The sequence below is a fragment of the Trematosphaeria pertusa genome, assembly GCF_010094035.1.
Source record: "Trematosphaeria pertusa strain CBS 122368 unplaced genomic scaffold BU26scaffold_10, whole genome shotgun sequence".
Lineage (NCBI taxonomy): Eukaryota > Fungi > Ascomycota > Dothideomycetes > Pleosporales > Trematosphaeriaceae > Trematosphaeria > Trematosphaeria pertusa.
In genome coordinates, this window is record NW_022987221.1 from 1,318,445 (window position 1) to 1,339,722 (window position 21,278).

A 21,278-nucleotide genomic window follows, 5' to 3' on the forward strand; every position below is an offset into this window, starting at 1 on the left:
CGGCCGCATGTGGAGAATGAAGCTTGGACCACCTGAAATCTTGGCGCCGGTGAACTTTTTCGAGGCATTCCAGAATTTCGACTTCAAGCCACGAGACCCCATCCCCTCCTCAATCTTACGGCTGCCCAGCCGAAAGGACGCTCAGAATGGCGCAGAGCAAGGCAACCAAAAAGTTCGAGAAGAACAAGCTGAAAGATGTGCTCAAGCGGCGGAAAGACGTTGCGAAGATTAAGCAGAAGAAGCAGATAGCCACAAAGCGCAAGGACCGCCGGGCTCGAGACAATGCGCCCGCCGATGGGGTCGAGAAAGATAGCGCAAAGAAGCCCAATGGCAACGAGTCGAAAGATGACGCATTTGGAGAGATGTCCATGGACCAGTTCTTCGCGGGCGGCTTCCAAGTCCCCGAAATGAACAAGAAGCCGACGAAAACGAAGACAGGAAAGCGAAAAAGAACGCCTATCGAGGAAGACAGCTCGGACGATTCGGACGTAGACATGGCAGAGCCAGCGCCCGCCGCAGACGGGTCTGGTGCAGAGAGCGAATCGGGCGATGATGAGGAGGCGCACAAGGAACAGCTGGCAGCACTGGCAGAGAAGGACCCCGAATTTTACAAGTACTTGAAGGAGAATGATGCAGAGCTGCTCGAATTTGCCGAGGAGGCTGATCTGGCGGAGATTGATGCTCTCAGCGCGAGCGAGGACGAGGATGCGCCGAGAAAGAAGCAGAAGTCAGGGAAGGCATCAAAGGATGATGCTGATGAGGCTGATGAGGACGGTGATGAGGACGAAACCACCAGCAATGAAGTGTCCAAGAAGCTCATTCAGAAGTGGCGGTGGTCTATGGAAGAGAATTCGTCTTTGAGGACAATGAAGGAGGTCGTACTCGCTTTCCGGGCCGCTGCACATCTAAACGATGATGCTGGAAAGTCGTACAAATACTCTATATCCGATCCCGATGGTATGCTCAGCTTCCAAGGAGGTCGTGTTATCGTATTCTGACCCTTATAGTGTACCACGAAGTCCTCGTCACCGCACTAAAGCTTGTGCCGAAAGTGCTCCAGCACCATCTTCCGGTTAAGGAAAACGCCACGGGCAAAGTGTTAGTCGTCCAAATATCGCTCGTCTGCTTATGCTGACTTCTGCAGTCGAGTACCCACAGATTCAAAGAAGTTCCGCACTCTCAGCCCACTTCTCCAATCACATTGCGTTTCGCTCCATCATCTGCTGGAGAACCTCTCAGACCCCTCGACTATACGAATGACGCTCGAATCGTTGCTCGCTCTTCTTCCATACATATTGTCCTTCAAGAAGGTTTTACGGGAAGTGGTAAAGACTGTCTGCTCCGTTTGGTCGGATTCTTCAAACACCGAAATGACGAGACTCTCTGCGTTCCTCGTCCTGCGAAGGCTAGTCGTCATTTCAGACCCCAACATCAGGGAAGCTGTTCTCAGACAGACTTACCAGGGCCTTGTCAGGGGTGCCCGCAAAACGACGATACATAATATCCAGGGCATTAACCTGATGAAGAACACCGCCTCAGAGCTGTGGGGCATCGATGCAAATGTCGGGTATACAACAGGCTTCGGCTTCATCAGGCAGTTAGCCATTCACCTGCGGCAGAGCATCACCAACAAGACGAAAGATTCATACAAGACGGTCTACAACTGGCAGTATGTCCATTCGCTGGACTTCTGGTCCCGCGTGATAGCCGCACACTGCGAGTCGCTTCGAGAAGCAGAGTCTGGCAAAGAATCGCCTCTTCGACCGCTCATCTACCCCATCGTCCAGGTCACACTGGGGGCCATGCGCCTAATACCCACCGCGCAGTACTTCCCTCTGCGCTTCCAGCTGATCCGCTCTCTGCTCCGCATCTCATCCGCCACCTCCACCTACATCCCGCTCGCACCTGCCCTAGTCGAAGTACTCAACTCGGCGGAGATGAAGAAGCCGCCGAAGCCAAGCACACTGAAGGCTCTCGAATTCAGCACCTCTATCCGCGCCACAAAAGCCTACCTCCGCACGCGCATATATCAAGACGGCGTCGGCGAGCAGGTCGCTGAGCTCCTCTCTGACTTCTTCGTGCTCTGGGCTAAGAACATCGCCTTCCCTGAGCTTGCTCTCCCCGTCATCGTCATGCTCAAGCGCTGGGTAAAGAGCATGACAAAGAAGAGCAGCGGAAACCGCAACGCGAAGATCAACTCTTTGATTGCTCTGCTCGTACAGAAGCTCGAAGCGAACTCAAAATGGATCGAAGAGAAGCGTGCCAAAGTCGACTTCGCGCCAAATCACCGCGCCGGCGTCGAGGGCTTCCTGAAAGATGTAGAGTGGGAAAAGAGCCCCCTGGGCGCATACGTGGTAGGGCAGCGCAAGACGAGGGAGCAGAAAGCAAAAATGGAGGAGACGGCACGGAAGACGGAGGATAAGAAACGCAGAGAGACGAAGAAGGCTGAGGTACAAGAGAAGGCGGAGGATTTCAGTGATGAGGAGAGTGGGAGTGAGGAGGATGTTGAGGAGGTGGATGGGTTTAGTGAGGATGAGGACGAGGAAGATGAGTAAAATTAGTGCAGCTAGAATAGTTTCGAATAGAGTAGCAGTTGAATATGTTTGGCACGAGCAGGCCTCACTTTTTCTTCTGCTGACAATACCATGAGGTGCAACAGTGGATGTGGAACGACGGCCATATGCATCGGATGCGCAGAGCTACGTGCTTGAGGTCCGTAGACAGTGACACGGAGAGCGAGCTCGAAAACATCAAAGCCGATGATCTTCTCCGTGTCTTGTCGATATTGACTCCAATCAAACAAACACTGGGGCTGTAGGCAAACCACGTCCCCCTACTCAGGCCGTCCAAACTGCGGCGCAGCGAAGTATTCTATGGTTCTCGTCTATCCGCCCAACAAGAGTGAGATTCGACGAAGGATCCTGCGTTTCAGAGTTCCTTCACTGCCACAGGGCTCGAGATGAACTTTCGCACGAGTCCTCGAGATGAATGTTCGCATGAGTCCTCAGGATGGGTTTTCGTACGAGTATTCGCGATGATCTTTGGGTGCCGGATATATAGGATATTATCCTACAAGAGAACACGGTGATCCTACGATCCTTTTGCTCCTGGCATTTTTCGTGCGAGTGCTCGAGATGATGGTTTCGAAATGTGTTATGCATGCATGGTTGTTTTCGTTAACGGCTTTTGGCTGCAATACATGGCTTGATGGTCGTAAAACATAGCTCGGTAGTCAAGGTCGATAGTTTTGGTGTTGACATAACGAAAAACAGAAATGCCAGCGAGACAGTTAAAAGCTTTCCAAGCCAAGGTTCCAAGTCCCCCGCAACGGGGCCCCGCAAATCCTCTACCTCTACTACTCCTACCTGTGCTCGCTCGAGTATGTTGGAAGGCCAGAGGATTCCTACCCATCCTCCGCTCCGCCTTACGCCCTGCGTCCTGCGCGAGACCAACTCCCTATAAGAGGATCGTAATCCTTCAGATACAGCCAGGGCTCGTACTGCGGGTTCCCAATCACCTTCACTCGACGAAACGCTGCCTTGAGCTTTGAGCAGCGCAAGGCTTTAGATATCGCGGCCTTGAAGCTCGCGCAGGGTGGGAAGTGTTGGTATTAGATTGTGTGTCTGCACGAGAAGTGACTGACCCTGTTCACAGCAGCTGCCGGCACATGTATGATTGAGCTTCGGAGAGGGAATAGATTGGCAATGCGATGAAGTATAAAGCCTCGAAGCTTCCTCTCCCATCTAGAACCAACACCAGCACCTCCAGCAACGAAACTTAAACACTTCGTTTGAACACTTCCTCTGAACACTTCCTCGACTCAGCAAACCAGCACCCCTCACATCACCATGAAGTTCTCCACCACCACCACCACCACGCTCCTCCTCTTCATCGGCGCCACCGCAGCCACCGCCTCGCACCCCCTCGGTACGTCCGCGCCTTTCCTCCATACCCTCCCCTCATCCCCCTCATCCCCCCCTACTACCTCCCCCATACCACCCCAAAACTCACTCCCGCAGCAAAACACGGCCCCCGCGCCATGGCGGCATACGACAACATCCTCGCGCTCGCGGAAGCCGCCGCGCTCGAAGCGCGCGCCGCCGGGCCAGGGCTCACGAAGAGGAACAAGTGCGATAACCACTGGAGCCCGTGCTGCGACGAGAACACGCATTGCGAGTCGGAGAGCGCTTGCTATGATCGCTGTGCTGGCGGTCTGGATGCGGCGGGGTGTGTTGCTGGTAAGTGGGCGTGTTTCGATTGATTTGGTGAATTCTGAGTGGCTAATGCGTTGCTGTAGGGTGTGCGGTGGCTTGTCCGTCGACGCCGGAGTGCTAGAGGGCTGGATGGGGGGATGGATGGATGGATGGAGTGAGGCTTGGTGGGGAGGTGAGGCGGTGGGTGGATGATGAATTGAGGTTTGGTGGGGAGGTGGGTGGATGGATGGATGGCTAGGTGTTTTACGCAGACAAATGGCCGCAGGGCTGTATATGTTCTAGCCTCTGTACGTAGAGGGTTGGAATACAATGCTTTCACCCAGAATCTGTGTGCTATTGGGGTCTTATGAGATTCGCTTCAGCACCCGAAGTGATCTCTCCAGGGCGCGTTTCGCATCTCTTCCTCTTCTTGATTCGAGAACCACCTGTATGCTTGCTTGCAAAGTGATTCTATTCTAGTCGTCCGACCATGCATGGTCTCTGCCGCATCAGGATATTCGCAAATGTGTTTGCGGGATCCAGTGGTCGTGCGGTAGGGATGATGGGCGGAAGGGAGCTAGCTCTTCTCTAAGTGCGGCGGAAGAAGAAGCGTGTAATGAAGCAATCAGAAAATTCTCAAGCGTAGAGCAGAGATGAAGGAGAATGAGGGACATAGAATAAGGGCGGGAGTAGTGAGGGGCAGAAAAACCGGGATAATCTTTAAGATGTGGCATCAGGATACGGAAAATGAGAGCGAAATATGACTGCAGAGAGTGAAGCAACATCGTAATGAGAACGTACGTCTTTCTTATAGCATGAATCCCGACCAACGGCTCCCGGTGCTTCGTCCGTTCATGTGCACCCTACTCTTACATACATATACTACACGAAACCCCAGCGTACTTCGTCCTACTTGTTCTTCGCAATACTAACGACATTCCTCAACGTCCCAAAAGGCAGCACATCCGCAATCCTCTTCTTACTCGCAAACAGCATCACCAGCCTATCCAACCCACAACCCCAACCACCCGTCGGCGGCATCCCCCACTCTAGCACCTCGAGATAGCTCTCGTCAACCTCCCTTTCTCGCTCGCCCTCTGGATGGAATTCCAACTGCTGCATGAACTTCCTCCGCTGCTCAAAGGGCGAGTTCTCCTCCTCGTACGCATTTACGTATTCACGGCATCCGATGAAGAGCTCGACGCGGGCAGCAATGCGTTGGTTCGTTACCGGGCAGACGTAGGATTTTGCAAGCGGGGAGAGGGCTTCGGGGTGGTGCGTTATGAAGGTGGGTTGAATGCAGAGCGGCTCAATGTATTGTTCTGCGAGGGCGTCGAGGAGGCGGGGAAGGGTGGGGTTCGGTGGGATGGGTAGGGAGAAGTCATTTTCGAACATGGCGAGGAGGTCGGCGGTTGCTGTGGGCGAGGAGAGATTGGGGAGTTTGCAGCGGCTGGTACTCTCGATGGTTGGAATGAAGGGGAGTTGCTTGAAAGGCGGTGTGAAGTCGATGTCGGTCGGGCGAGAGAGCGAGGCGAAGTAGGTCGATCTGAGCGCCTCTACTGCCTCGTGCAGTCCATGGACGAGTCTTTCCGTCCCTTGTATCAGGTAGGGTAGAGTAGCGCCAACTTCGTAGAACTCGCAGGTGGAGAATTCGGGGTTATGCGTGTTGTCCACGCCCTCATTTCTGAAGGCTCGACCCATCTCAAAGATCTTGTCTTGTCCTCCTACGATCAACCGTTTGAGGTTGAGTTCTGGCGCTATCCGAAGCCTGACAGGCAGATTGGATAGCTCATTTGCAACCGTCTCAAACGGTCGAGCGATGGCACCTCCGGCATTGACATCGAAGATGGGCGTTTCCACCTCTAGGAATCCTTTTGATACAAAGACATTCCGTATATAATCGCATGCCAGCGCGCGCAGCCTGAGTATGTCTCCGGGCTCGTCGCTCGTGAGCTGGTGGACGTGAGGTCTTCGGGCGAGGGTCTCGGCGTTCTCGACTTTCTCTGGGAGGTGGTGCAGCGAGGGAGCGAGGATCTGAGGGACATCGAGGGCGAGAATGGAGAGTTGGCCGGTCGATGTTCTCGTGGGGTTTCCTTTGATAGCTTTTAAAGGTCAGACATGGCACGATGCAGGGTAAGGCCGATCCTCACAGATCCAGTCCCCGTTTCTGACGACCTTCTTGAAGCTCTTGAAGTCTTCGTTGAGCTGATCTCCGCCTGTAAGCTTCTTCAGTTCCACCATAACTTGTAGCCTATGAGTGTCTCTCTGAATGTCGAGGAACATCAGCTTGGAGCCATGTAGTCGCACTGATCGAACCCTTCCTGACACCGTCAGCCCCATGATCGCCAACGGTCAATGGCTTACCCATACCGATGACCGATACTATATCCGGCCGCGTCTCCTGTATGGCTTCATACTTGGAGTGGAAGTCCGGCAGAGACTGGAGTTCCGCCCCAGCTGGGAATGCCAGCCGGGGATAGTATTCGTCCAACGGCTTCACCTCGCGTAGCTGCTGCAACCGCTTCTTCTTCTCGCTGTCGTGTGGGCCGGCGTGCGCATCAGCGGCTGCAGTGCGAGCGAACCCCTTCTGTATGACGCCATATGCCCGAGCAGCCTCTGGCCGTATCACTGGGTGGAAGCCTCGGTAGGCATAGGGACGGAGAAATGGGAGTGAGGTTCTACTCATTCTTGTTCAACAGTCAGTACCGACTCCATCCGCGCAGTTCAATCACGTTGGGAAGTAGTAGAGGTGTCAGTGAAAAGAGTTGTGAAATCACCCGCCAGAGCTGGCGTCATTCGCAACGGTTCTAAAGTCGATTGATCATCATGAAGTGTATGCTACGGGCTGGGCATGAGTGGGTAGAACAGAGGCCGTGGGCCGGAGCATACTGTTGCCAGAAGTGCTTCCATGGGCCATGGTTGTCCCGGCGCTCGGCCCCACCCAATGGCGGTCGCAGAGAAGAGTGAAATGGCGACATACCTCATTGCCCTCTCTCCGAAGTGGGAGCACGCTGACAGCTTCCCCGAACAGATCCGCGCACAGCAGCACAGTGGACGACGCTTCAAACCTCCAAGCTCCTTGCGCACGCCTGCCGAGGTGGCGCCGCAAGCGAGCACGTGATGCGACGCACAGGCCACTGCGTTCACGTATATAAACCCGCCCGCCCTCTGCACCTTTCGACCTCTCATACTTACCTTGTTGCGAGTCTCTGGGCTCAACAATCCAGAGCTCAAGGAGTCCCGCCTGCATTGCACAAAGCGGTGTGGGATTTCTTCTAGTCTCCTACGGGGGCCTAGGCGGCGTAATTTTTGCTGGTCTGCTTTCGAGCCCTTTTTTTCATTGACTGCGTTGCCGTGTGCGATGCGTTGAGGAAGAAGATTTTTTTGTTGAGGAAGAAGATTTTTTTGTTGAGGAAGAAGATTTTTTTGTTGAGGAAGAGGAATTTTTTGTTGAGAAGAGGCTGCCCGCGTACGTCTTACGAGTAAACTGCTGCCACAGTTGAAAGAAGGTTTCAGTCCGTAGCATGCAGTGCTGTTCATGAAGGCAAAGCTGCGAGCGCTGGAGAGGTGAGGAGCGCGTGTCGACGCGTTCTCAGCTTCGCGTCCGCAGGAACGAAGAGTTGTACGTCAGGAAGTCAGCAAAGCCGCCGCTCTACTGTACCGTCGCTATGGAGTGTGCGAACGACATGTGATGCGCATCAAGCCATCAAGGTCCTCATTTACAGTCGCATAAAAGCCGTTGCTCGACCTCGAGTTCGCCCGCTATTAGGCGGCAAATTTTCTCTGCGATTTTCCCACTCACGTGAGCACGCTGACAAAGCCACTTCAACACCCGCCAAGACATTGCGTCAGGGTGACAATCTCGAAATCCCATCCCGACACAAATCCGATGCTCGAACCCCGCCGCCACATGGCCGTATGCGATGCGGAACCCATCGCGTTCGTCCCCTTGTTCGCCGGCTCTGCCCACGGAGCCGCCCTCTGAGAGAGTCATGACGTACGGGCTTGCTGCTTTGAGCACATGTACAAGGGCGAGTAAGACGTCTGGTTCGTCGGTAGTTGAGCGGCTCTACAGCAAGAGGTAGGACGAGATAACTATGTCATAGGCTTCTCTTTGTTTTTCATGGTCGCGACTTCCCCTCTTCAACTTTACTTCTCCCTCCAATTCCATTCCAATTTCTACAAGTGCATACTCCAATCCACTGTCTTTTGTGATACCCCAAACTACACAAACCAACTCTACCCCAACGTAGCCCACCATGGCAATGTCGCAAGCAGCTTTCAAGGCCGAGCAGGCCATCGGCCACGGCGACAATGCTACTACTGCACAGGACATTACGAACCCGGGTCTCACCGAGGGCGCAGGCGACTCCTCAGAGATGATGAAGGCACTGGCCTGGATGGGCAAGAACAAAGTCGAGATGGTTGACGCGCCGAAGCCGAAGATCATGGAGCCGCGAGATGTAATTCTCAAGATTACGGGCTCGACAGTCTGTGGGTCTGACCTGCATCTTCTACATGGCACGGTCGTGGAGCTGCAAAAGGGCGATATTCTGGGCCACGAGTTCTGCGGTGTTGTGGATGAGGTTGGCAGCGAAATCAAGAACCTGAAGAAAGGGTGAGTCTTGGATCTACATTTGCGGCTGAACGCAAATCAAGAAATACATCGCTGACACCTTCATCTAGCCAACGAGTCGTTGCCTCTTTCCAGATCGCCTGCGGGGATTGCTACTACTGCAAACAGAAACTCTCCTCGCAATGTGAGAAGACGAACTCCAACACCCTCGAGAACGCCATGTATGGTGGCCGGACAGCAGGCATGTTCGGCTACTCGCATTTCACCGGCGGCTTTGCAGGCGGTCAAGCAGAGTACACCCGCGTACCCTACGGCGACGTCAATCTCCTTCCTCTCCCCGACGATGTCCCCGACGAGAAGGGCCTATACCTCTCCGATGTGCTTGCCACCAGCTGGCACGCGGTAGTCGATACCGGCGTCAAGAAAGGCGACGTAGTAGCCATCTGGGGCGCAGGACCCATTGGACAAATGGCGGCAGACTTCTCGCTGATCAACGGCGCGTCGCGAGTAATCATGATCGACCAAAACTGGCGCCTGGAGTATATCCAGAAGAAGTACCCGAACATCGAGACCATCGATTTCTCGGCACTCGGGAAGGGCGAGTCGGTGACAAGCAAGCTGAAAGAGATGTGCAACAACCGCGGACCGGACGTCAGCATCGAGTGCGCGGCCGGCGAGTACGCGAAGGGCTGGGCGCATTACTTCGAGATCTTGCTCGGTCTGGAAACGGACACGAGCGAGATTGTCAACGAGATGATCACTAGCACGCGGAATATGGGGCGCTGCGGTATCACGGGTGTTTACGTCGGCTTCGTATGCTACCCTCTGCGCCCTTCCTCATTTCTTGATTTCTTGCTAACATCAGCATAGACTAACCATTTCAACATCGGCTCCCTCATGGAACGCGGCATCCGCCTCATCGGCAACGGCCAGGCCCCCGTCCACATGTACTGGGAATCGCTCCTCAAGATGATCCAGGACGAGCAGATCGATCCGATGAAAATGGTCAGCCATCGCGTGCGGCTCGAGGATCTGGATAAGGTGTACTATAAGTTTGAGAACAAGGAGGATGGCATGCAGAAAGTGTTTGTGGAGACGAAGTTTAGTTTCCCGGCTTGTGAGGGCTCGCCGGAGCTGAAGAGGTTTTAGGTTGAGGGGGAATGAGCAGGTTGGTGCAGCGTAGAATGTGAATGCGAATGGAGTAGGAGTTGGGGATGGGAGGGCGCTTGTTGTATGGCGATTTTATCGTGTTGTAGTGAATGCTAGGGTGTCAGACTTCCTGTTATGTTATGTGCGTGCTCGTCTCTTTCTTCCCGCAAAGTGCTGGCAGAAACATGAAGTAGAACCACACACCAGAACAGAACGGAACGATAGCACTAAAGCTAGGCTTGAGACACCTTACCATGAAAGAGTACACGCCACACCATATGCTCTTCCCGTCTCCAAGACCCTAGAACATATCCATACGCGTCTGTTCTTCAAACTCCAAACGTAGCAAGCAGTTGGGTGAAAGCCCGAACTAACTTCCCACCCGCCCTGTCACGGTAATCCTCTCCTCTCCTCTCCTACAACTGTCGCTCCATACACTAACTGCCTACTGTCTCGCAACCCACTGCAGCATGTCTCTTTCCGCCCTCCCATAACATTGTCTTACTCGCAATTCCATGCTGCTGGTCTCTAAACAGGTAGGCAAGTGCATCACCGAACGATGTGAATAATGGGCCTAGGGTAGAGGAATACGATATGCGTGCGTGCTTGCTGGTCCGGTTCGTTGAGAGCTCTGTACTGCCAGCGGCTGCGGAATGAGAGTGCCAACGAACGCGGCGGCGAAATGCGTGGAGGAGAGGACTGGGTTGGGGTTGTGGTGGATGAAGAGGAGTGTAGAAGACGGCATGGTTGCGCATTTGAATGCGTGGGTGGTGCGTTGGGAGCGTGTATATACTTCGGAATAGGAGGGGGCGAATCATTCTGGTATCACGGAGGGTTATTTTGCTGATTAGTTGGCTGCATGTTGGTCGGGGTGGACAGGAGTGCTCCCTCTGCCCTCCGGGGTCTAGGGCTTTGGGATGGGGAATTAGGAGACGAGAAGGGAGGGCTGTGTATGTGTGTTTTGTGTTGCTTCATCGTACCGTGTAGAATGGCTATATCGTCGTCCGTTTGCGCTCGTGGGTTCCTTGGCTGATGTCGAGGGAGGGTGGGATGGTGCCTACGTCGGGCCTCGGATTGCGGTTTGACAAGACAACTGGTTGCACCGATGGGACCTACAGCGGTGTCGTCGCATTGGAGAGGAGTCGGTGTGCTGTGGGTGGTATGTCTGTTCGGAGCAACGCGCATCGATGCGCCTCAGACGCCCGCTGCACGTGCTTGACCGCAAGACCCGCACGATAGCGTGATGCCGGTCGGTTTCCGTCACCGGTCAGTGTCCCCTGCGCAGTCCCAATCCAACCTAGGACAGTCGTCCAGCCCAGCCGTTGGCCTCGCTGCCTGAACTTTCCTATGCAAGTTTCGTCCCACCTGCCTCCTCCTAGCTCCCAACCAAGCCCTCCCTCACTCTTCACCAAGCCCACTATCATACCACCCTTCTCGTCTCTTCTATGAATAACCCCCATGACCAACAGCTAAGCACGCAACCCACTATCGATCCGCGATAAAGCCGCGAGAGATTCCAAGTATTTCTGACCCGTGGCGCCGACGCCACATCGCGGCGCTCGCTTACAGCTGACTATCCAGGGGGGAGCATGCCGTGTATCCGTGCTTGGCGGGCTTGGGCTGTGGCACAGGATCCGGGCCGGTGGGGCTTGGCGTCCTGGCGCGTGGGTTGGCTTGGTTGGCCTCGGGTCAGCAAAGTGGTCTTGTTTTGGGATGTGCTATGTGCGATGCAGCGCGGCGGGGTTTCTTGGGGTGAGCTGAGCTGAGGTGAGGGTCAGGTTTGGGTGGTCGGTTGACGGGAGCTCCGGCTCGAGGGATTAGAATTCGCTGATGCACGGGGAGAAGGGATTTTGCTGGCTGCTTGAGGGTTTGAAGGGCCGTAGAGATGATGCTTGGGTGATATTGTCGCTCGGGAGACGTTGCTTCAAAGTGCACTCTCGAAGCTATAGAGCAGGTCAGCAGCGGGAGACAAAACTTGTAAAGCCCTCATATCACCTGTTGGCGGCCCGTAGAAACGGCAGTTTTCGAAATTATGGTATTAGTAGCTCATACACAAGAAAACGCTACCAAAAGCCGGATCTAAACGAAGAAGATTTTGTCTGTCGTCTAGTGTATGTTGCAAAATGTCGAATGCCGTATAACGCCTGTCGCGATGCGGTACCTGGTATCCTCGAACGGCAAATATGTGTGTATGTGTGATCCGAATAAGAAACGATCGTGGTGTCCTGAATCCTGCACGACACTTGGTCTTCCTCCTTCCCGGGCTCTTGTTTCTCCCTTTTCGTATAGAACTCTCATGCAAGCTGTGCCACTCCGAGCTTCTCGTTCTCCTCCTGCTCGAACATGGTCTCCTCGATCCACTTTGTTGCCTTCGCGCACCAGCTGTCGACGTACGTGGTCCAGAGGTGGGCTACCGTGTACAAAATGGCGAACCAGACCGGAATCGCAACGGCCCAGACGAACCAGTTCTGACTCCGCGGGATCCAGTGGAAAATCGGATCTCCCTTCTCAGGACGCTCCACCGAAAAGGGGGCGGAAGAAAACCCGTAGATGAAGCGGACAAGAACGACTCGAAGCAGAGTCCCATGGGTAAGATAGACCGCGAAACTGTTGCGACCGAGCCACATGAAGAGCTTGTTGGAGAATATCGTTTGGAGGGATGGGGAGAGCCAGAATCCGATGACGATCAGGTGGAATGCAATCGAAGACCATCGCTTGGTAGGATCGGCCCCCATGGGGAAGAGGTAGGGGTTCAGGCTGTCGAGCTGTCGAGACCATGCGGCCCATTGGGCGTGCCCTTCCGGAAAGCTGCCAACGTAGAGTCCTAGGATGATTAGGAATGACTGGACCGCTCGTCGGATCTTTGGACGGCTGTTAACCCATTCACGGAAGTCCGGTTCGCCGCCGATGTCGTTGAGCAGGACGCCCCAGAGGAACATGCATTCAAAGCTTTCTGCGCGGAGAATTAGAGATGAAATAATATCTCAAGTGAAGCACAACGTACCGGTCTTCAGCTGAGGACTACACCAGTACCACGCCCACAGAACAAAAACTGTGAAGATGCGCATGCGGGTCTTCATAAAGCAAGTCGCGAAGAGTACAGCATAGACGAGGAAAGCCCCTTTCAGCAACGGCAGCAGAGCCCACTGATGCTCATCGTATGCGGGCATGCCGGTGATCCAAGACTTCTGGAATTCGTAGAACAACCGGGGAATCTCGACGTCAAGGCCGCCGTCCAGCTTCACACTGGTGCCTCTCAGCCAATCCGAGTCACATCTCGTAGCAATTCCAAAACCATCCAGTTGCGCCACGATCCAGGCAATAATGAGGGCAATGGTGGCGGGCATGACCAACCGCGGTGGTCGCCGGAACGCAGATTTCGCGATGGTGGTCAAAGCGCCTGAGGTGTTGCCGGACTTGATTTGGCGGAGTGGCTTGATCGCGCACACATAACCCGTGAGGAACGCGAACATCATGACTCCTATGCGGCCTTGCCATGGTAGGCGCAAAATGGGTAGCTGGAGTAACCTAGGAGGCACGCCTTCCCTATCGCTCGGCCAGAATAACGGGTAGTCCCAGGCTCTTGAAAGATGGGTGACAACGACTAGAAACGACGCGACCCCGCGTACACCCTATATTAGATTAGCATCTGGGTTAGAGGTGCATTGACGACTCTTACCTCCACCCATTTCACGTTCTGGCGGTTGTCTCTCGACATCCTCGTGGTACCCGTGTCTGCGCCGGAATCGTGAGGTCCAAACCGCGAAACCACCCAGTGGCGCACAATCGACGAAGGAGCTTTGGGAAGAAAAATCATGCAGGCGACTCAATGGAAGAAGCCGGCTAAAGAGAGCAAACCCTGGGAAGCCAGATATGTAAGGAAAGGAAACAGAACACCAAGAGAGCGACAGGAAGCGGTTGGTTGAATGCAGACGCTACATTTGCAGGTGTGGTCTTGAACCCAAGAAGAAGGCCGGCTTGGAAGGACTGGGACGCGGGCAAGATACCCCCATGCAAAGACGGATAGTCGGGCGCCCCAAGTACCCTGGTGGCATGCGAGGGCTTGGCAGATAGAGGCCCCCCTTAAGGAGGCGCAACGATCATCGATGAATCTTGCCTGCTTGATTGGCGTCCGTCCAAAAAGCGAGCACCGCCGAGACTTGGATAGCACCGGCCGCGTAATAATTTCTCGGCGCTACGGAATCGTTCGTGGGCCCGTACGTCCCCCACACACTCCTCTCACACAGAAGAGCTTGGCGGCCGGAGGAGACAGCAACATGGCGGCGAATTGGCAGCCTTGCCGCTATTTTTACGCCCATTATGTACTGTATTCTTGAGCGGAACTCGGCACGCTGCCAACCGAAACGCGTGCGGAAGGATTCTCTAGCGGTGGGTTCCTAAGGCGAGACGACTGCTGCAGTGGTTGCGTGTCCTTCTGCATTCCACAGGAGATGCCGAGCTCATCAGAACGACTGTCCAGTGGCGTTCAGGGCTGGCAGGGTGTGTTTATCGGTCGTCTGCATAGGGCTTGGTGCCGCGATTTGATTGGCCGCGGACCCACCGCTCCCTATTCATACATATCCGCGAGCTTACCCCTGACGCTACACGAGCCGCAGGTGAGGCGCTGAACGCTGTGGCGGGAGACGCTCGTCGCAGGAGAGGTCGGATAGGTCGGATGCGTGCGACCAGGACAGGCCGATGTGGAGAGACGCTGATGAGGATCGGCTGCTGACGGGCTGCGTTGAGGAGGTGGTGGCAGCGGAGTGGAGGCATGAGGGTTTCAACGCGTACTTGGCGGGCGTTCCGCTCAGGTCAGACGCAAACCAGGGCTCAGCCGCGTATCACGTGAGACATGCAATATCTATCGAAATGCGACTCCCGCCCGATACGGATTCGGCGTGGCTGCTGTGGCTAAATAATAAATTGCGACCCGCGGGATCGTGCCCGGGTGCAGCACCGATTAGATTACACGAATGCTCGATGACGCAGTTCTAATTTTGTGTGTAAAAACCTGGAGGGCCTTACGGTGCCGTCGCCCGTGCCAGCGTTTCCGTGCTTATTAGTGATTCTTCTCGACAATCTGCTTTGCGAAGGCTGCGAAGTCCCTTCTCTCGTCCACCATCTCCCACAGGTTCGGCTGCGTGAACACTGCCAGCGTATTCCGCGCGACCTTTCCTCCCACCTCCGGCCCTGCGCCCCTCACGAAATGCGGAACCGCCTTGAACTTGCCCTTCGTAATGACCTCGAGCGCTTCGCCCGTCTGAAACCCTAGACAGTCCCGCGGAATACCGACCTTCGTGACGACACCGGTGCGCGAATGGATATACAAGCCGGCCTTGGGGTCTGGGGAGCGCTCGAGTTCCTTGAGCGGGGAGAACGATGATCCAGTTTGAGGAGGGTGCGCAGCTTCGTCTACGAACATGGCAGAAGTGAGGCCCGTGAGGCATCCGTGGTCGAGGTGTGTTGCGCACCAGTCGTCCTCATCGCCGGAGCTGTCGTTCGTTGTGTCCTGTGGGGACTGCGGGGTTGGGAAATAGTGCAGCAGGCGAGCTTTGGTTGATACGCTTGTCTTGACCACATGCTCCAGGTAGCCTTTCTTGTAGCCCTCGATGTTGGCTTCGGCGTATTTATCGCAGGCTCGGGCCACTAAGCCAGCGATATCGATGATGAGGTTGCATAGCTCGCGGAACGTCTCTTCGAAGCCGGGAAGAAGCTCCTCCGAGGGCCAGACATTGGGCGCCGTATACTCTGGGAACGAGGGGTACTGCTCCGCCACGGCTTCCTGCTGGCTTTCGAAGCCAGGGGCGCAGTTCACATAGTACGAGCCCTTGAGGGTATCGTAACGCCCATCTTTGAGCGTTTCTTTGCCGCAAGACCATCCCACCAGCCACTTCGACGCCGGAGACTCAAGCTTGTCTGCTCGAAACGTCAGTTATGCATATATGACCTGGCGGCTATACAACTTGGCCCAATATCCCAAGATAGAATGCTGACATACCTAATTCTGCCGGAGGTAGGTTGCCGAGTGCTGACGAGTAAGACAGAAGCCTGTGCCTGAGATCATGGAACTTGGACGGGAGGTCCTTGATAACGATAATGCCGAGAGACGAGGGCCCAAAAGCCTCCTCCAAGAGAGCAAAATCTACATTATCTAGAGAATCATTAGATTACCAGAATTGGTCCAAAGCGCGAGGTGGACATACCATTCCTGAGATCCTCCAAACCGACCGTGACGGCGCTTTGCTGGACTGCTGCGTTAGCCATTCCGTCAGTATATCCCAAACTCGTAGGATTCGATCAAAAACAAGAGCGGATGCCTGTAAGGGCACTTTATCCTCAGCGTCCGGTCTGCAGAAATTTGCCCAGTGGTGGTGAACCTGACATTCACCTGCCTAAAACCATTCTGCCGCCTGTCACCGCCGGCGACTTCCGCTTCTGGGCATTACCTCATACGTTCCGATTCCGAAAAGTCCACTACCACTCACGACCGACCCCCGCCCGCCATGGTCAAACCCCTCCATTTCAAAGGCGACAAGAAGCTGAAGAAGAGGAAGAGGGTGGCCGAGCCTGAAGACGCAGATGCGCCGGATTCGAAGGCTCTCACCACTACTACTGTAGCGGGAAGGGTCGAGGATGACGACACTTGGGTGAACGCCGATGCGCCCAGCGACATTTCCGGACCCATCATTATCGTCCTGCCTACTGAGCCAGCGACATGTCTCGCCTGCGATGCAAACGGCAAGGTCTTCACGAGCGCGATTGAGAACTTCGTGGACGGGGATTCCGCGACAGCGGAGCCCCATGATGTGCGGCAGGTATGGGTCGCAAACCGCGTCGCGGGGACGGAGAGCTTCAGCTTGAAGGGCCATCACGGAAGGTACATTGCCGCTTCTCCATCTAACCGTGAGATAATAGCTAACGGCGTCGCGTAGGTATCTAAGCAGCGACAAATACGGCCTCCTCACCGCGTCCGCGACCGCCATCTCCCCCACCGAATCTTTCCACGTCGTCCCCGTGCCCGACAACCCCTCCACGTTCTCTCTCCAAACCGCGCGCGACACCTTCCTCTCCATCACTGAGGCCAAGACCCCCGACGTGCGCGGCGACGCCGACAGCATAACGTTCAACACGACGTTCCGGATACGCATGCAGGCGCGGTTCAAACCGAGGCATAAGGTGGCGAAGGAAGAGAGGGCCAAGGAGAAAATCAGTAAGAAGGAGTTGGAGGAGATTATAGGAAGGAAGTTGGAGGATGATGAGGTGCGGAAGTTGAAGAGGGCGAGGAGGGAGGGCAATTTCCATGAGATTGCGCTGGATTTTAAGGTCAAGACGAGTCATGACAAGTATGCGTGAGGGGGGTGCTGGGCGGTGACTGGTAGAAGAAACTATCATTACGAAGGATAAGAGCTCTTCTCTACGGGACGCTTGTCGGAGCAGCTCATGACAGCGTCGCTTGGGCGTAGGTCCTAGCTCGAGATAAGATATCTGCGAGAGAAGTGCGGCCATGGTCTTTCGAGGTTCACATGTAGCTACGTGGTGGGGCTAAGTGTGCGACAGCGAGACAGTCTCTGACAGGAGACGTGCCGTTCATAGCGCTGGAGATGATAGTCTCTAAAATCGGACAGGAGATTCGCATCCTCTGGAAGAGATGCCTGAATACCTAGATAGAAAAGGAACCCGTATTCTATCCTTGACACATGCGCCTGCATTAACCACCCATTGCCGGACAATATAGCAATCACAGCAAGGATCGTAATCTCTGTAACGGGTCAGTCAGGGAAATACTGCAGCGATCGTACCATGATGACATACCTGAAGTGCCCCAAGGCTGTCATCAGCCTGCCCCCCATCGTGCCCTGACAGCAGGACGCCAGCGAGGTTCTTCTTCGACTCTTGGACCTCCATGACCCTTTCCTCGAAGGAGTCGCGTACATAGAAGCGAACGGTAGTCACTTCGCGAGTTTGGCCGATTCGGTGGATGCGAGCGAGCGCTTGCTCTTCGATCGTTGGGTTCCTGGGATCGGTTAGAAAGCGTACAAGGCATGAAAGAGTGGAAGATGTACCAATGTGGCTCCATTAGGTAGGCGCGAGAAGCTTCGGTGAGGGTCAGACTGTGATCGAAATGTTAGCCTTGCTGAAGGGCATAGGGAGAATCACTTGCCCGACGGCGCCGCATTGCAGCGTTAATAGTATAACGCGAACGTGGGGGTCGGTTTTGAACTGGTTCAGTACTGGTTGTCGTTGCGCTTGGGATACCTTCCCATCGAAGCGGACGCTGCGAATGCCAGCTTGGTTGAGGCCGGTTTCGATGATATCGAGAGTTAACCTCCATGTTGAAAAGACGATACTAATAGACATTAGCTGCTGCGACTGCTTAGGCGCGGAGAAGGGGCCTTGAGAGCACAGGCATACCTTTTAACGTCCGGTTGCAAGGCCTTGAGGTCGGATATCAACATCTCTACCTTGGAGGGCAGTGACGTTTGAGACGGTGGTTGTTTGCTCTGTTTCGATGCCTGACCGAAAGACTCCTCGAATGCGCTATTGCTGATGGAAACGGGAGCGATGGGGCATCGTGGGGTATGTCCGCACACCATCTTGTGTCCCGCGATACGTAACTTGTAGGAACACTCCGCGCAGGCGTACTTCAGGCAGCGGGAGAACTGAGGACTGTCCTGGCTCGCACTCTCATCCAACAAGCTCTCGGCCATCTCAAGACTTGATGAGCATTGAGAGCAGATGATTAGCTCCATCTCGCGCTGGATATTGAATGCCTTCTGAGCGGTGGCTACCCAGTCCATCGCATCCTGCGAGGCGGTGTTGTCGTGACGACTGTAATAATGGACTCCTAGATTGCACACGAGCCGCATCGATTCGATCTGCTGGAGGAAGTTGACATACGCCCCAGATCTAGTGAGCTCGGTGTCGTGGGCCAGAGCGTCATCGATTCTGGTGATAGTCTGCTGACGGATGTTCTCATATAGGGCTCTTTCAGGCTTGCTGAAGTCAACAGGACACTTGACATCATGTCGAGGAGGAAGCTGGATGGTTCGCTTGGCTCTTCGGAGGATGAGGCAGCGTGAGAGTCGCTTCAATCGCTTCACGGCTTCTTCGTCTTCGCCAGCTTTCCACAGATGGGTAATGTCGGTATCAAATCGCTTCGGATCGTCGTACGGATGGGCTCCGATGAACCTGAGAAGAGCGGCAAGATCGCTGAGATGATTCTGGATTGGAGTGCCTGTGACCGCCCATCGGGAAACGGCATCGAGATCGTATAGTGCGCGAGCCATCCGTGTCTTCATGTTTCGGATAAGATGTGCTGTTTAATCTAAGCTTCATGACCGAAGACATCCTAGAGAGGTTGGCCTACCTTCGTCTAAAACTATTCTCTTCCAGCGTACGGAAAACATGACGTGTTCTCCCGTGGAGTTCCAGACCTTCCAATCCGCTGAAAGGGTATGGTAGGTCGTCAACACGATGTTGACGGCATTGATGTCGTGAAAATCATGTATCCTTGCCTTTCCGTGATGGCGGCGGCACCTCATTGCACCCTCTGAAACGTGACTGCAGGATCGTCAGCAGGGCTCTAACTCTCGGTTGAACACACATACTTGGAGATTTGCTCTTCCCACGTCGTCAGAACTGTGCGACGTCAGTTCAGTCCCGAAGGATGTACTTATCATATGGAGTACCCACGAGGCTGTGGAACAATTATCAATGTAGCTGGGGCGGGGCGTCTCCCGTCTTCTAGATAACCCCAGAGGTCGTCCGTGATCATGCGGGTCTCTATGTCCGTTGCAGCTAGTGCTATCATCGTCAAAGTTTTCCCAAGTCCCATTGGATCAGCAATGATGCCGCCATGAAATTGCGGTGGGGCATCAACTTGGTAAACGCCGGTGATACGATTGATATACCTAAGCTATGTCAGCACTTCAACAGCTGCGGTCCTCCAGTGCTTCCAAATCAGGGAGGCGGTGTTGATAAAAGGAGGTGTTATCACATGACGTCAAGGGGAGCATCCCCTTGTGTTTCCCTAATGAGCCTCTTTAGGAAGTATGTGGTGTGGAGCACTTACGTCCGCTCGTGACTGGAATCAAAGGCTTCCCATATATCGACTCCTTCGCTATCTACGGACCAGCCTTTTTCTCGGCGTAGCATGAAAGTAAGCGCTTGTTTTTGATGCCTAGCAGAGTGCGTTAGTGGTGATCGAAGTCCGCGTGAAAGTTCCAGACTTTACCTGTGGAGTGCTGCCGATATTACTCGTGGCTGTATGGCTTCTTCCAACTCGTCCTGAGAGCTGATGACATCGAGCAAATCAGGCTGTTCAACAATCTCCTGGAAGTGAACTATTCCCGAAGCCCGGGCAACGATTTGAGAAACATATGGACATGACCTTAGTCCATCCGAGGACAGTCGGTGGGGATTACAGTATATCGCATCGAAATGGCATATCCTAGGGTCTTGCAAATAGACGCCGTATTCTTGAAGCCAATCCCCGATTTCGTTAAAGAGCTCAAAGGGGCCATACAGGGTGATGTCCAGGGCGCATGGTCCTTGCAAGCAGGAAGAGTTCAGAGGACGAGGTGTAGGCTCGGTTTCGGCTGTGCATGTAGTGTAGAGCATGAGAGTTGTGTCGCCTAGAAGCCCTTGGATCATCTGTCCATATTGAGGAGGAATAAGCCCGCGTAAGCGGGGGTCTTCCACAGAGATGAACCTTTCGGATGACTCTAGAATGACGTAAAAGGTGTGAGAATGAGTGCTCGTCCGCTCATATCTAGCGCTTATAGAATGAATCTATGAGTAGTTTAGCAGCACGAACAGCATAGTGTAAAGAATTTGGAACTGAGTGGAATCCAGATATATGAGACGACTCGTCGGAGAAGACGCAAGGCATTCGAAGTAAAGAGGGAGGCAGGTCGTGAGCTGCTAAATGTGTGTTTAACAGCATTGGAGACGCGTACTTACCGTGCCAAAGCAGACAGTCTCGTTGCCGTCTTCGATATCCTCGTGCATGATAGGCCCCTCTCGATTGCACAGCTCTATGCCTGCAGCTTCCTTGGCGTTGAAGGGGACATCCATTGACGACAGGCAAGGCTGAGAATACGCTTGGAAGTCACCCGCGCCCGGCTCTTCCAGTCGTCGTCGCTTCGATCCGCGGCATGGTGAAGTCGCCATTTCATGTTTTCCTATGAGTCTGAATTAATGGATCATGGAAGTTGTGTTATTGGGGAATAATTAGGTGTTGTGCCGCCCCGCTCGTGCGACGCGGCTGAAGTTACTGACGTGGCCGAGAAAGCCCAACAAGACGCCCTCCTGCATGAGGCAGACTCGCTGTGGCGGCTGAGGGCCTCAGCCTTGACTAC

General features: G+C 54.4%; 8 protein-coding genes across 8 annotated transcripts; 4 read left to right on the plus strand and 4 right to left on the minus strand.

Annotated features, from left to right (window-relative positions):
* The first annotated feature begins 93 nt into the window (after nucleotides 1-93).
* On the plus strand, nucleotides 94-2,618 carry BU26DRAFT_488267 (Noc2-domain-containing protein). Its single transcript, XM_033825974.1, has 3 exons — nucleotides 94-957; nucleotides 1,008-1,098; nucleotides 1,145-2,618. The coding sequence occupies exons 1-3, from the start codon at nucleotides 147-149 to the stop codon at nucleotides 2,553-2,555; spliced, it is 2,313 nt and encodes a 770-aa protein (XP_033681880.1). The 5' UTR covers nucleotides 94-146; the 3' UTR covers nucleotides 2,556-2,618.
* Nucleotides 2,619-3,848: 1,230 nt separating this feature from the next.
* BU26DRAFT_567220 (uncharacterized protein) lies at nucleotides 3,849-4,335 on the plus strand (the record flags this gene model as incomplete). The annotated part of the gene is made up of 3 exons (XM_033833633.1): nucleotides 3,849-3,927; nucleotides 4,020-4,238; nucleotides 4,298-4,335. The coding sequence occupies 3 exons, from the start codon at nucleotides 3,849-3,851 to the stop codon at nucleotides 4,333-4,335; spliced, it is 336 nt and encodes a 111-aa protein (XP_033681881.1).
* A 346-nt stretch (nucleotides 4,336-4,681) lies between these two features.
* BU26DRAFT_54744 (class II aaRS and biotin synthetase) lies at nucleotides 4,682-8,024 on the minus strand. Its single transcript, XM_033831883.1, has 4 exons — nucleotides 7,174-8,024; nucleotides 6,558-6,880; nucleotides 6,344-6,514; nucleotides 4,682-6,295 (listed from the first exon to the last, which is right to left on the minus strand). The coding sequence occupies exons 1-4, from the start codon at nucleotides 7,731-7,733 to the stop codon at nucleotides 5,103-5,105; spliced, it is 2,247 nt and encodes a 748-aa protein (XP_033681882.1). The 5' UTR covers nucleotides 7,734-8,024; the 3' UTR covers nucleotides 4,682-5,102.
* A 290-nt stretch (nucleotides 8,025-8,314) lies between these two features.
* Nucleotides 8,315-10,331, plus strand: BU26DRAFT_54624 (GroES-like protein). The gene is made up of 3 exons (XM_033831825.1): nucleotides 8,315-8,811; nucleotides 8,880-9,582; nucleotides 9,640-10,331. The coding sequence occupies exons 1-3, from the start codon at nucleotides 8,453-8,455 to the stop codon at nucleotides 9,916-9,918; spliced, it is 1,341 nt and encodes a 446-aa protein (XP_033681883.1). The 5' UTR covers nucleotides 8,315-8,452; the 3' UTR covers nucleotides 9,919-10,331.
* Nucleotides 10,332-12,212: 1,881 nt separating this feature from the next.
* BU26DRAFT_430632 (uncharacterized protein) lies at nucleotides 12,213-13,636 on the minus strand (the record flags this gene model as incomplete). Its single annotated transcript, XM_033823891.1, has 3 exons — nucleotides 12,213-12,871; nucleotides 12,923-13,550; nucleotides 13,598-13,636. 3 exons carry the CDS (start codon nucleotides 13,634-13,636, stop codon nucleotides 12,213-12,215), a joined length of 1,326 nt encoding a protein of 441 aa, XP_033681884.1.
* An 870-nt stretch (nucleotides 13,637-14,506) lies between these two features.
* On the minus strand, nucleotides 14,507-16,259 carry BU26DRAFT_607045 (Clavaminate synthase-like protein). Its single transcript, XM_033835716.1, has 3 exons — nucleotides 16,122-16,259; nucleotides 15,917-16,069; nucleotides 14,507-15,834 (listed from the first exon to the last, which is right to left on the minus strand). The coding sequence occupies exons 1-3, from the start codon at nucleotides 16,180-16,182 to the stop codon at nucleotides 14,978-14,980; spliced, it is 1,071 nt and encodes a 356-aa protein (XP_033681885.1). The 5' UTR covers nucleotides 16,183-16,259; the 3' UTR covers nucleotides 14,507-14,977.
* On the plus strand, nucleotides 16,122-17,616 carry BU26DRAFT_521276 (actin-crosslinking protein). Its single transcript, XM_033829491.1, has 2 exons — nucleotides 16,122-16,795; nucleotides 16,851-17,616. Exons 1-2 carry the CDS (start codon nucleotides 16,422-16,424, stop codon nucleotides 17,269-17,271), a joined length of 795 nt encoding a protein of 264 aa, XP_033681886.1. The 5' UTR covers nucleotides 16,122-16,421; the 3' UTR covers nucleotides 17,272-17,616.
* On the minus strand, nucleotides 17,362-21,275 carry BU26DRAFT_54604 (uncharacterized protein). Its single transcript, XM_033831811.1, has 11 exons — nucleotides 20,881-21,275; nucleotides 20,153-20,709; nucleotides 19,991-20,098; nucleotides 19,612-19,829; nucleotides 19,527-19,557; nucleotides 19,286-19,479; nucleotides 18,331-19,234; nucleotides 18,080-18,265; nucleotides 17,982-18,029; nucleotides 17,731-17,932; nucleotides 17,362-17,677 (listed from the first exon to the last, which is right to left on the minus strand). The coding sequence occupies exons 1-11, from the start codon at nucleotides 21,088-21,090 to the stop codon at nucleotides 17,657-17,659; spliced, it is 2,679 nt and encodes an 892-aa protein (XP_033681887.1). The 5' UTR covers nucleotides 21,091-21,275; the 3' UTR covers nucleotides 17,362-17,656.
* Between the last annotated feature and the right edge of the window lie 3 nt (nucleotides 21,276-21,278).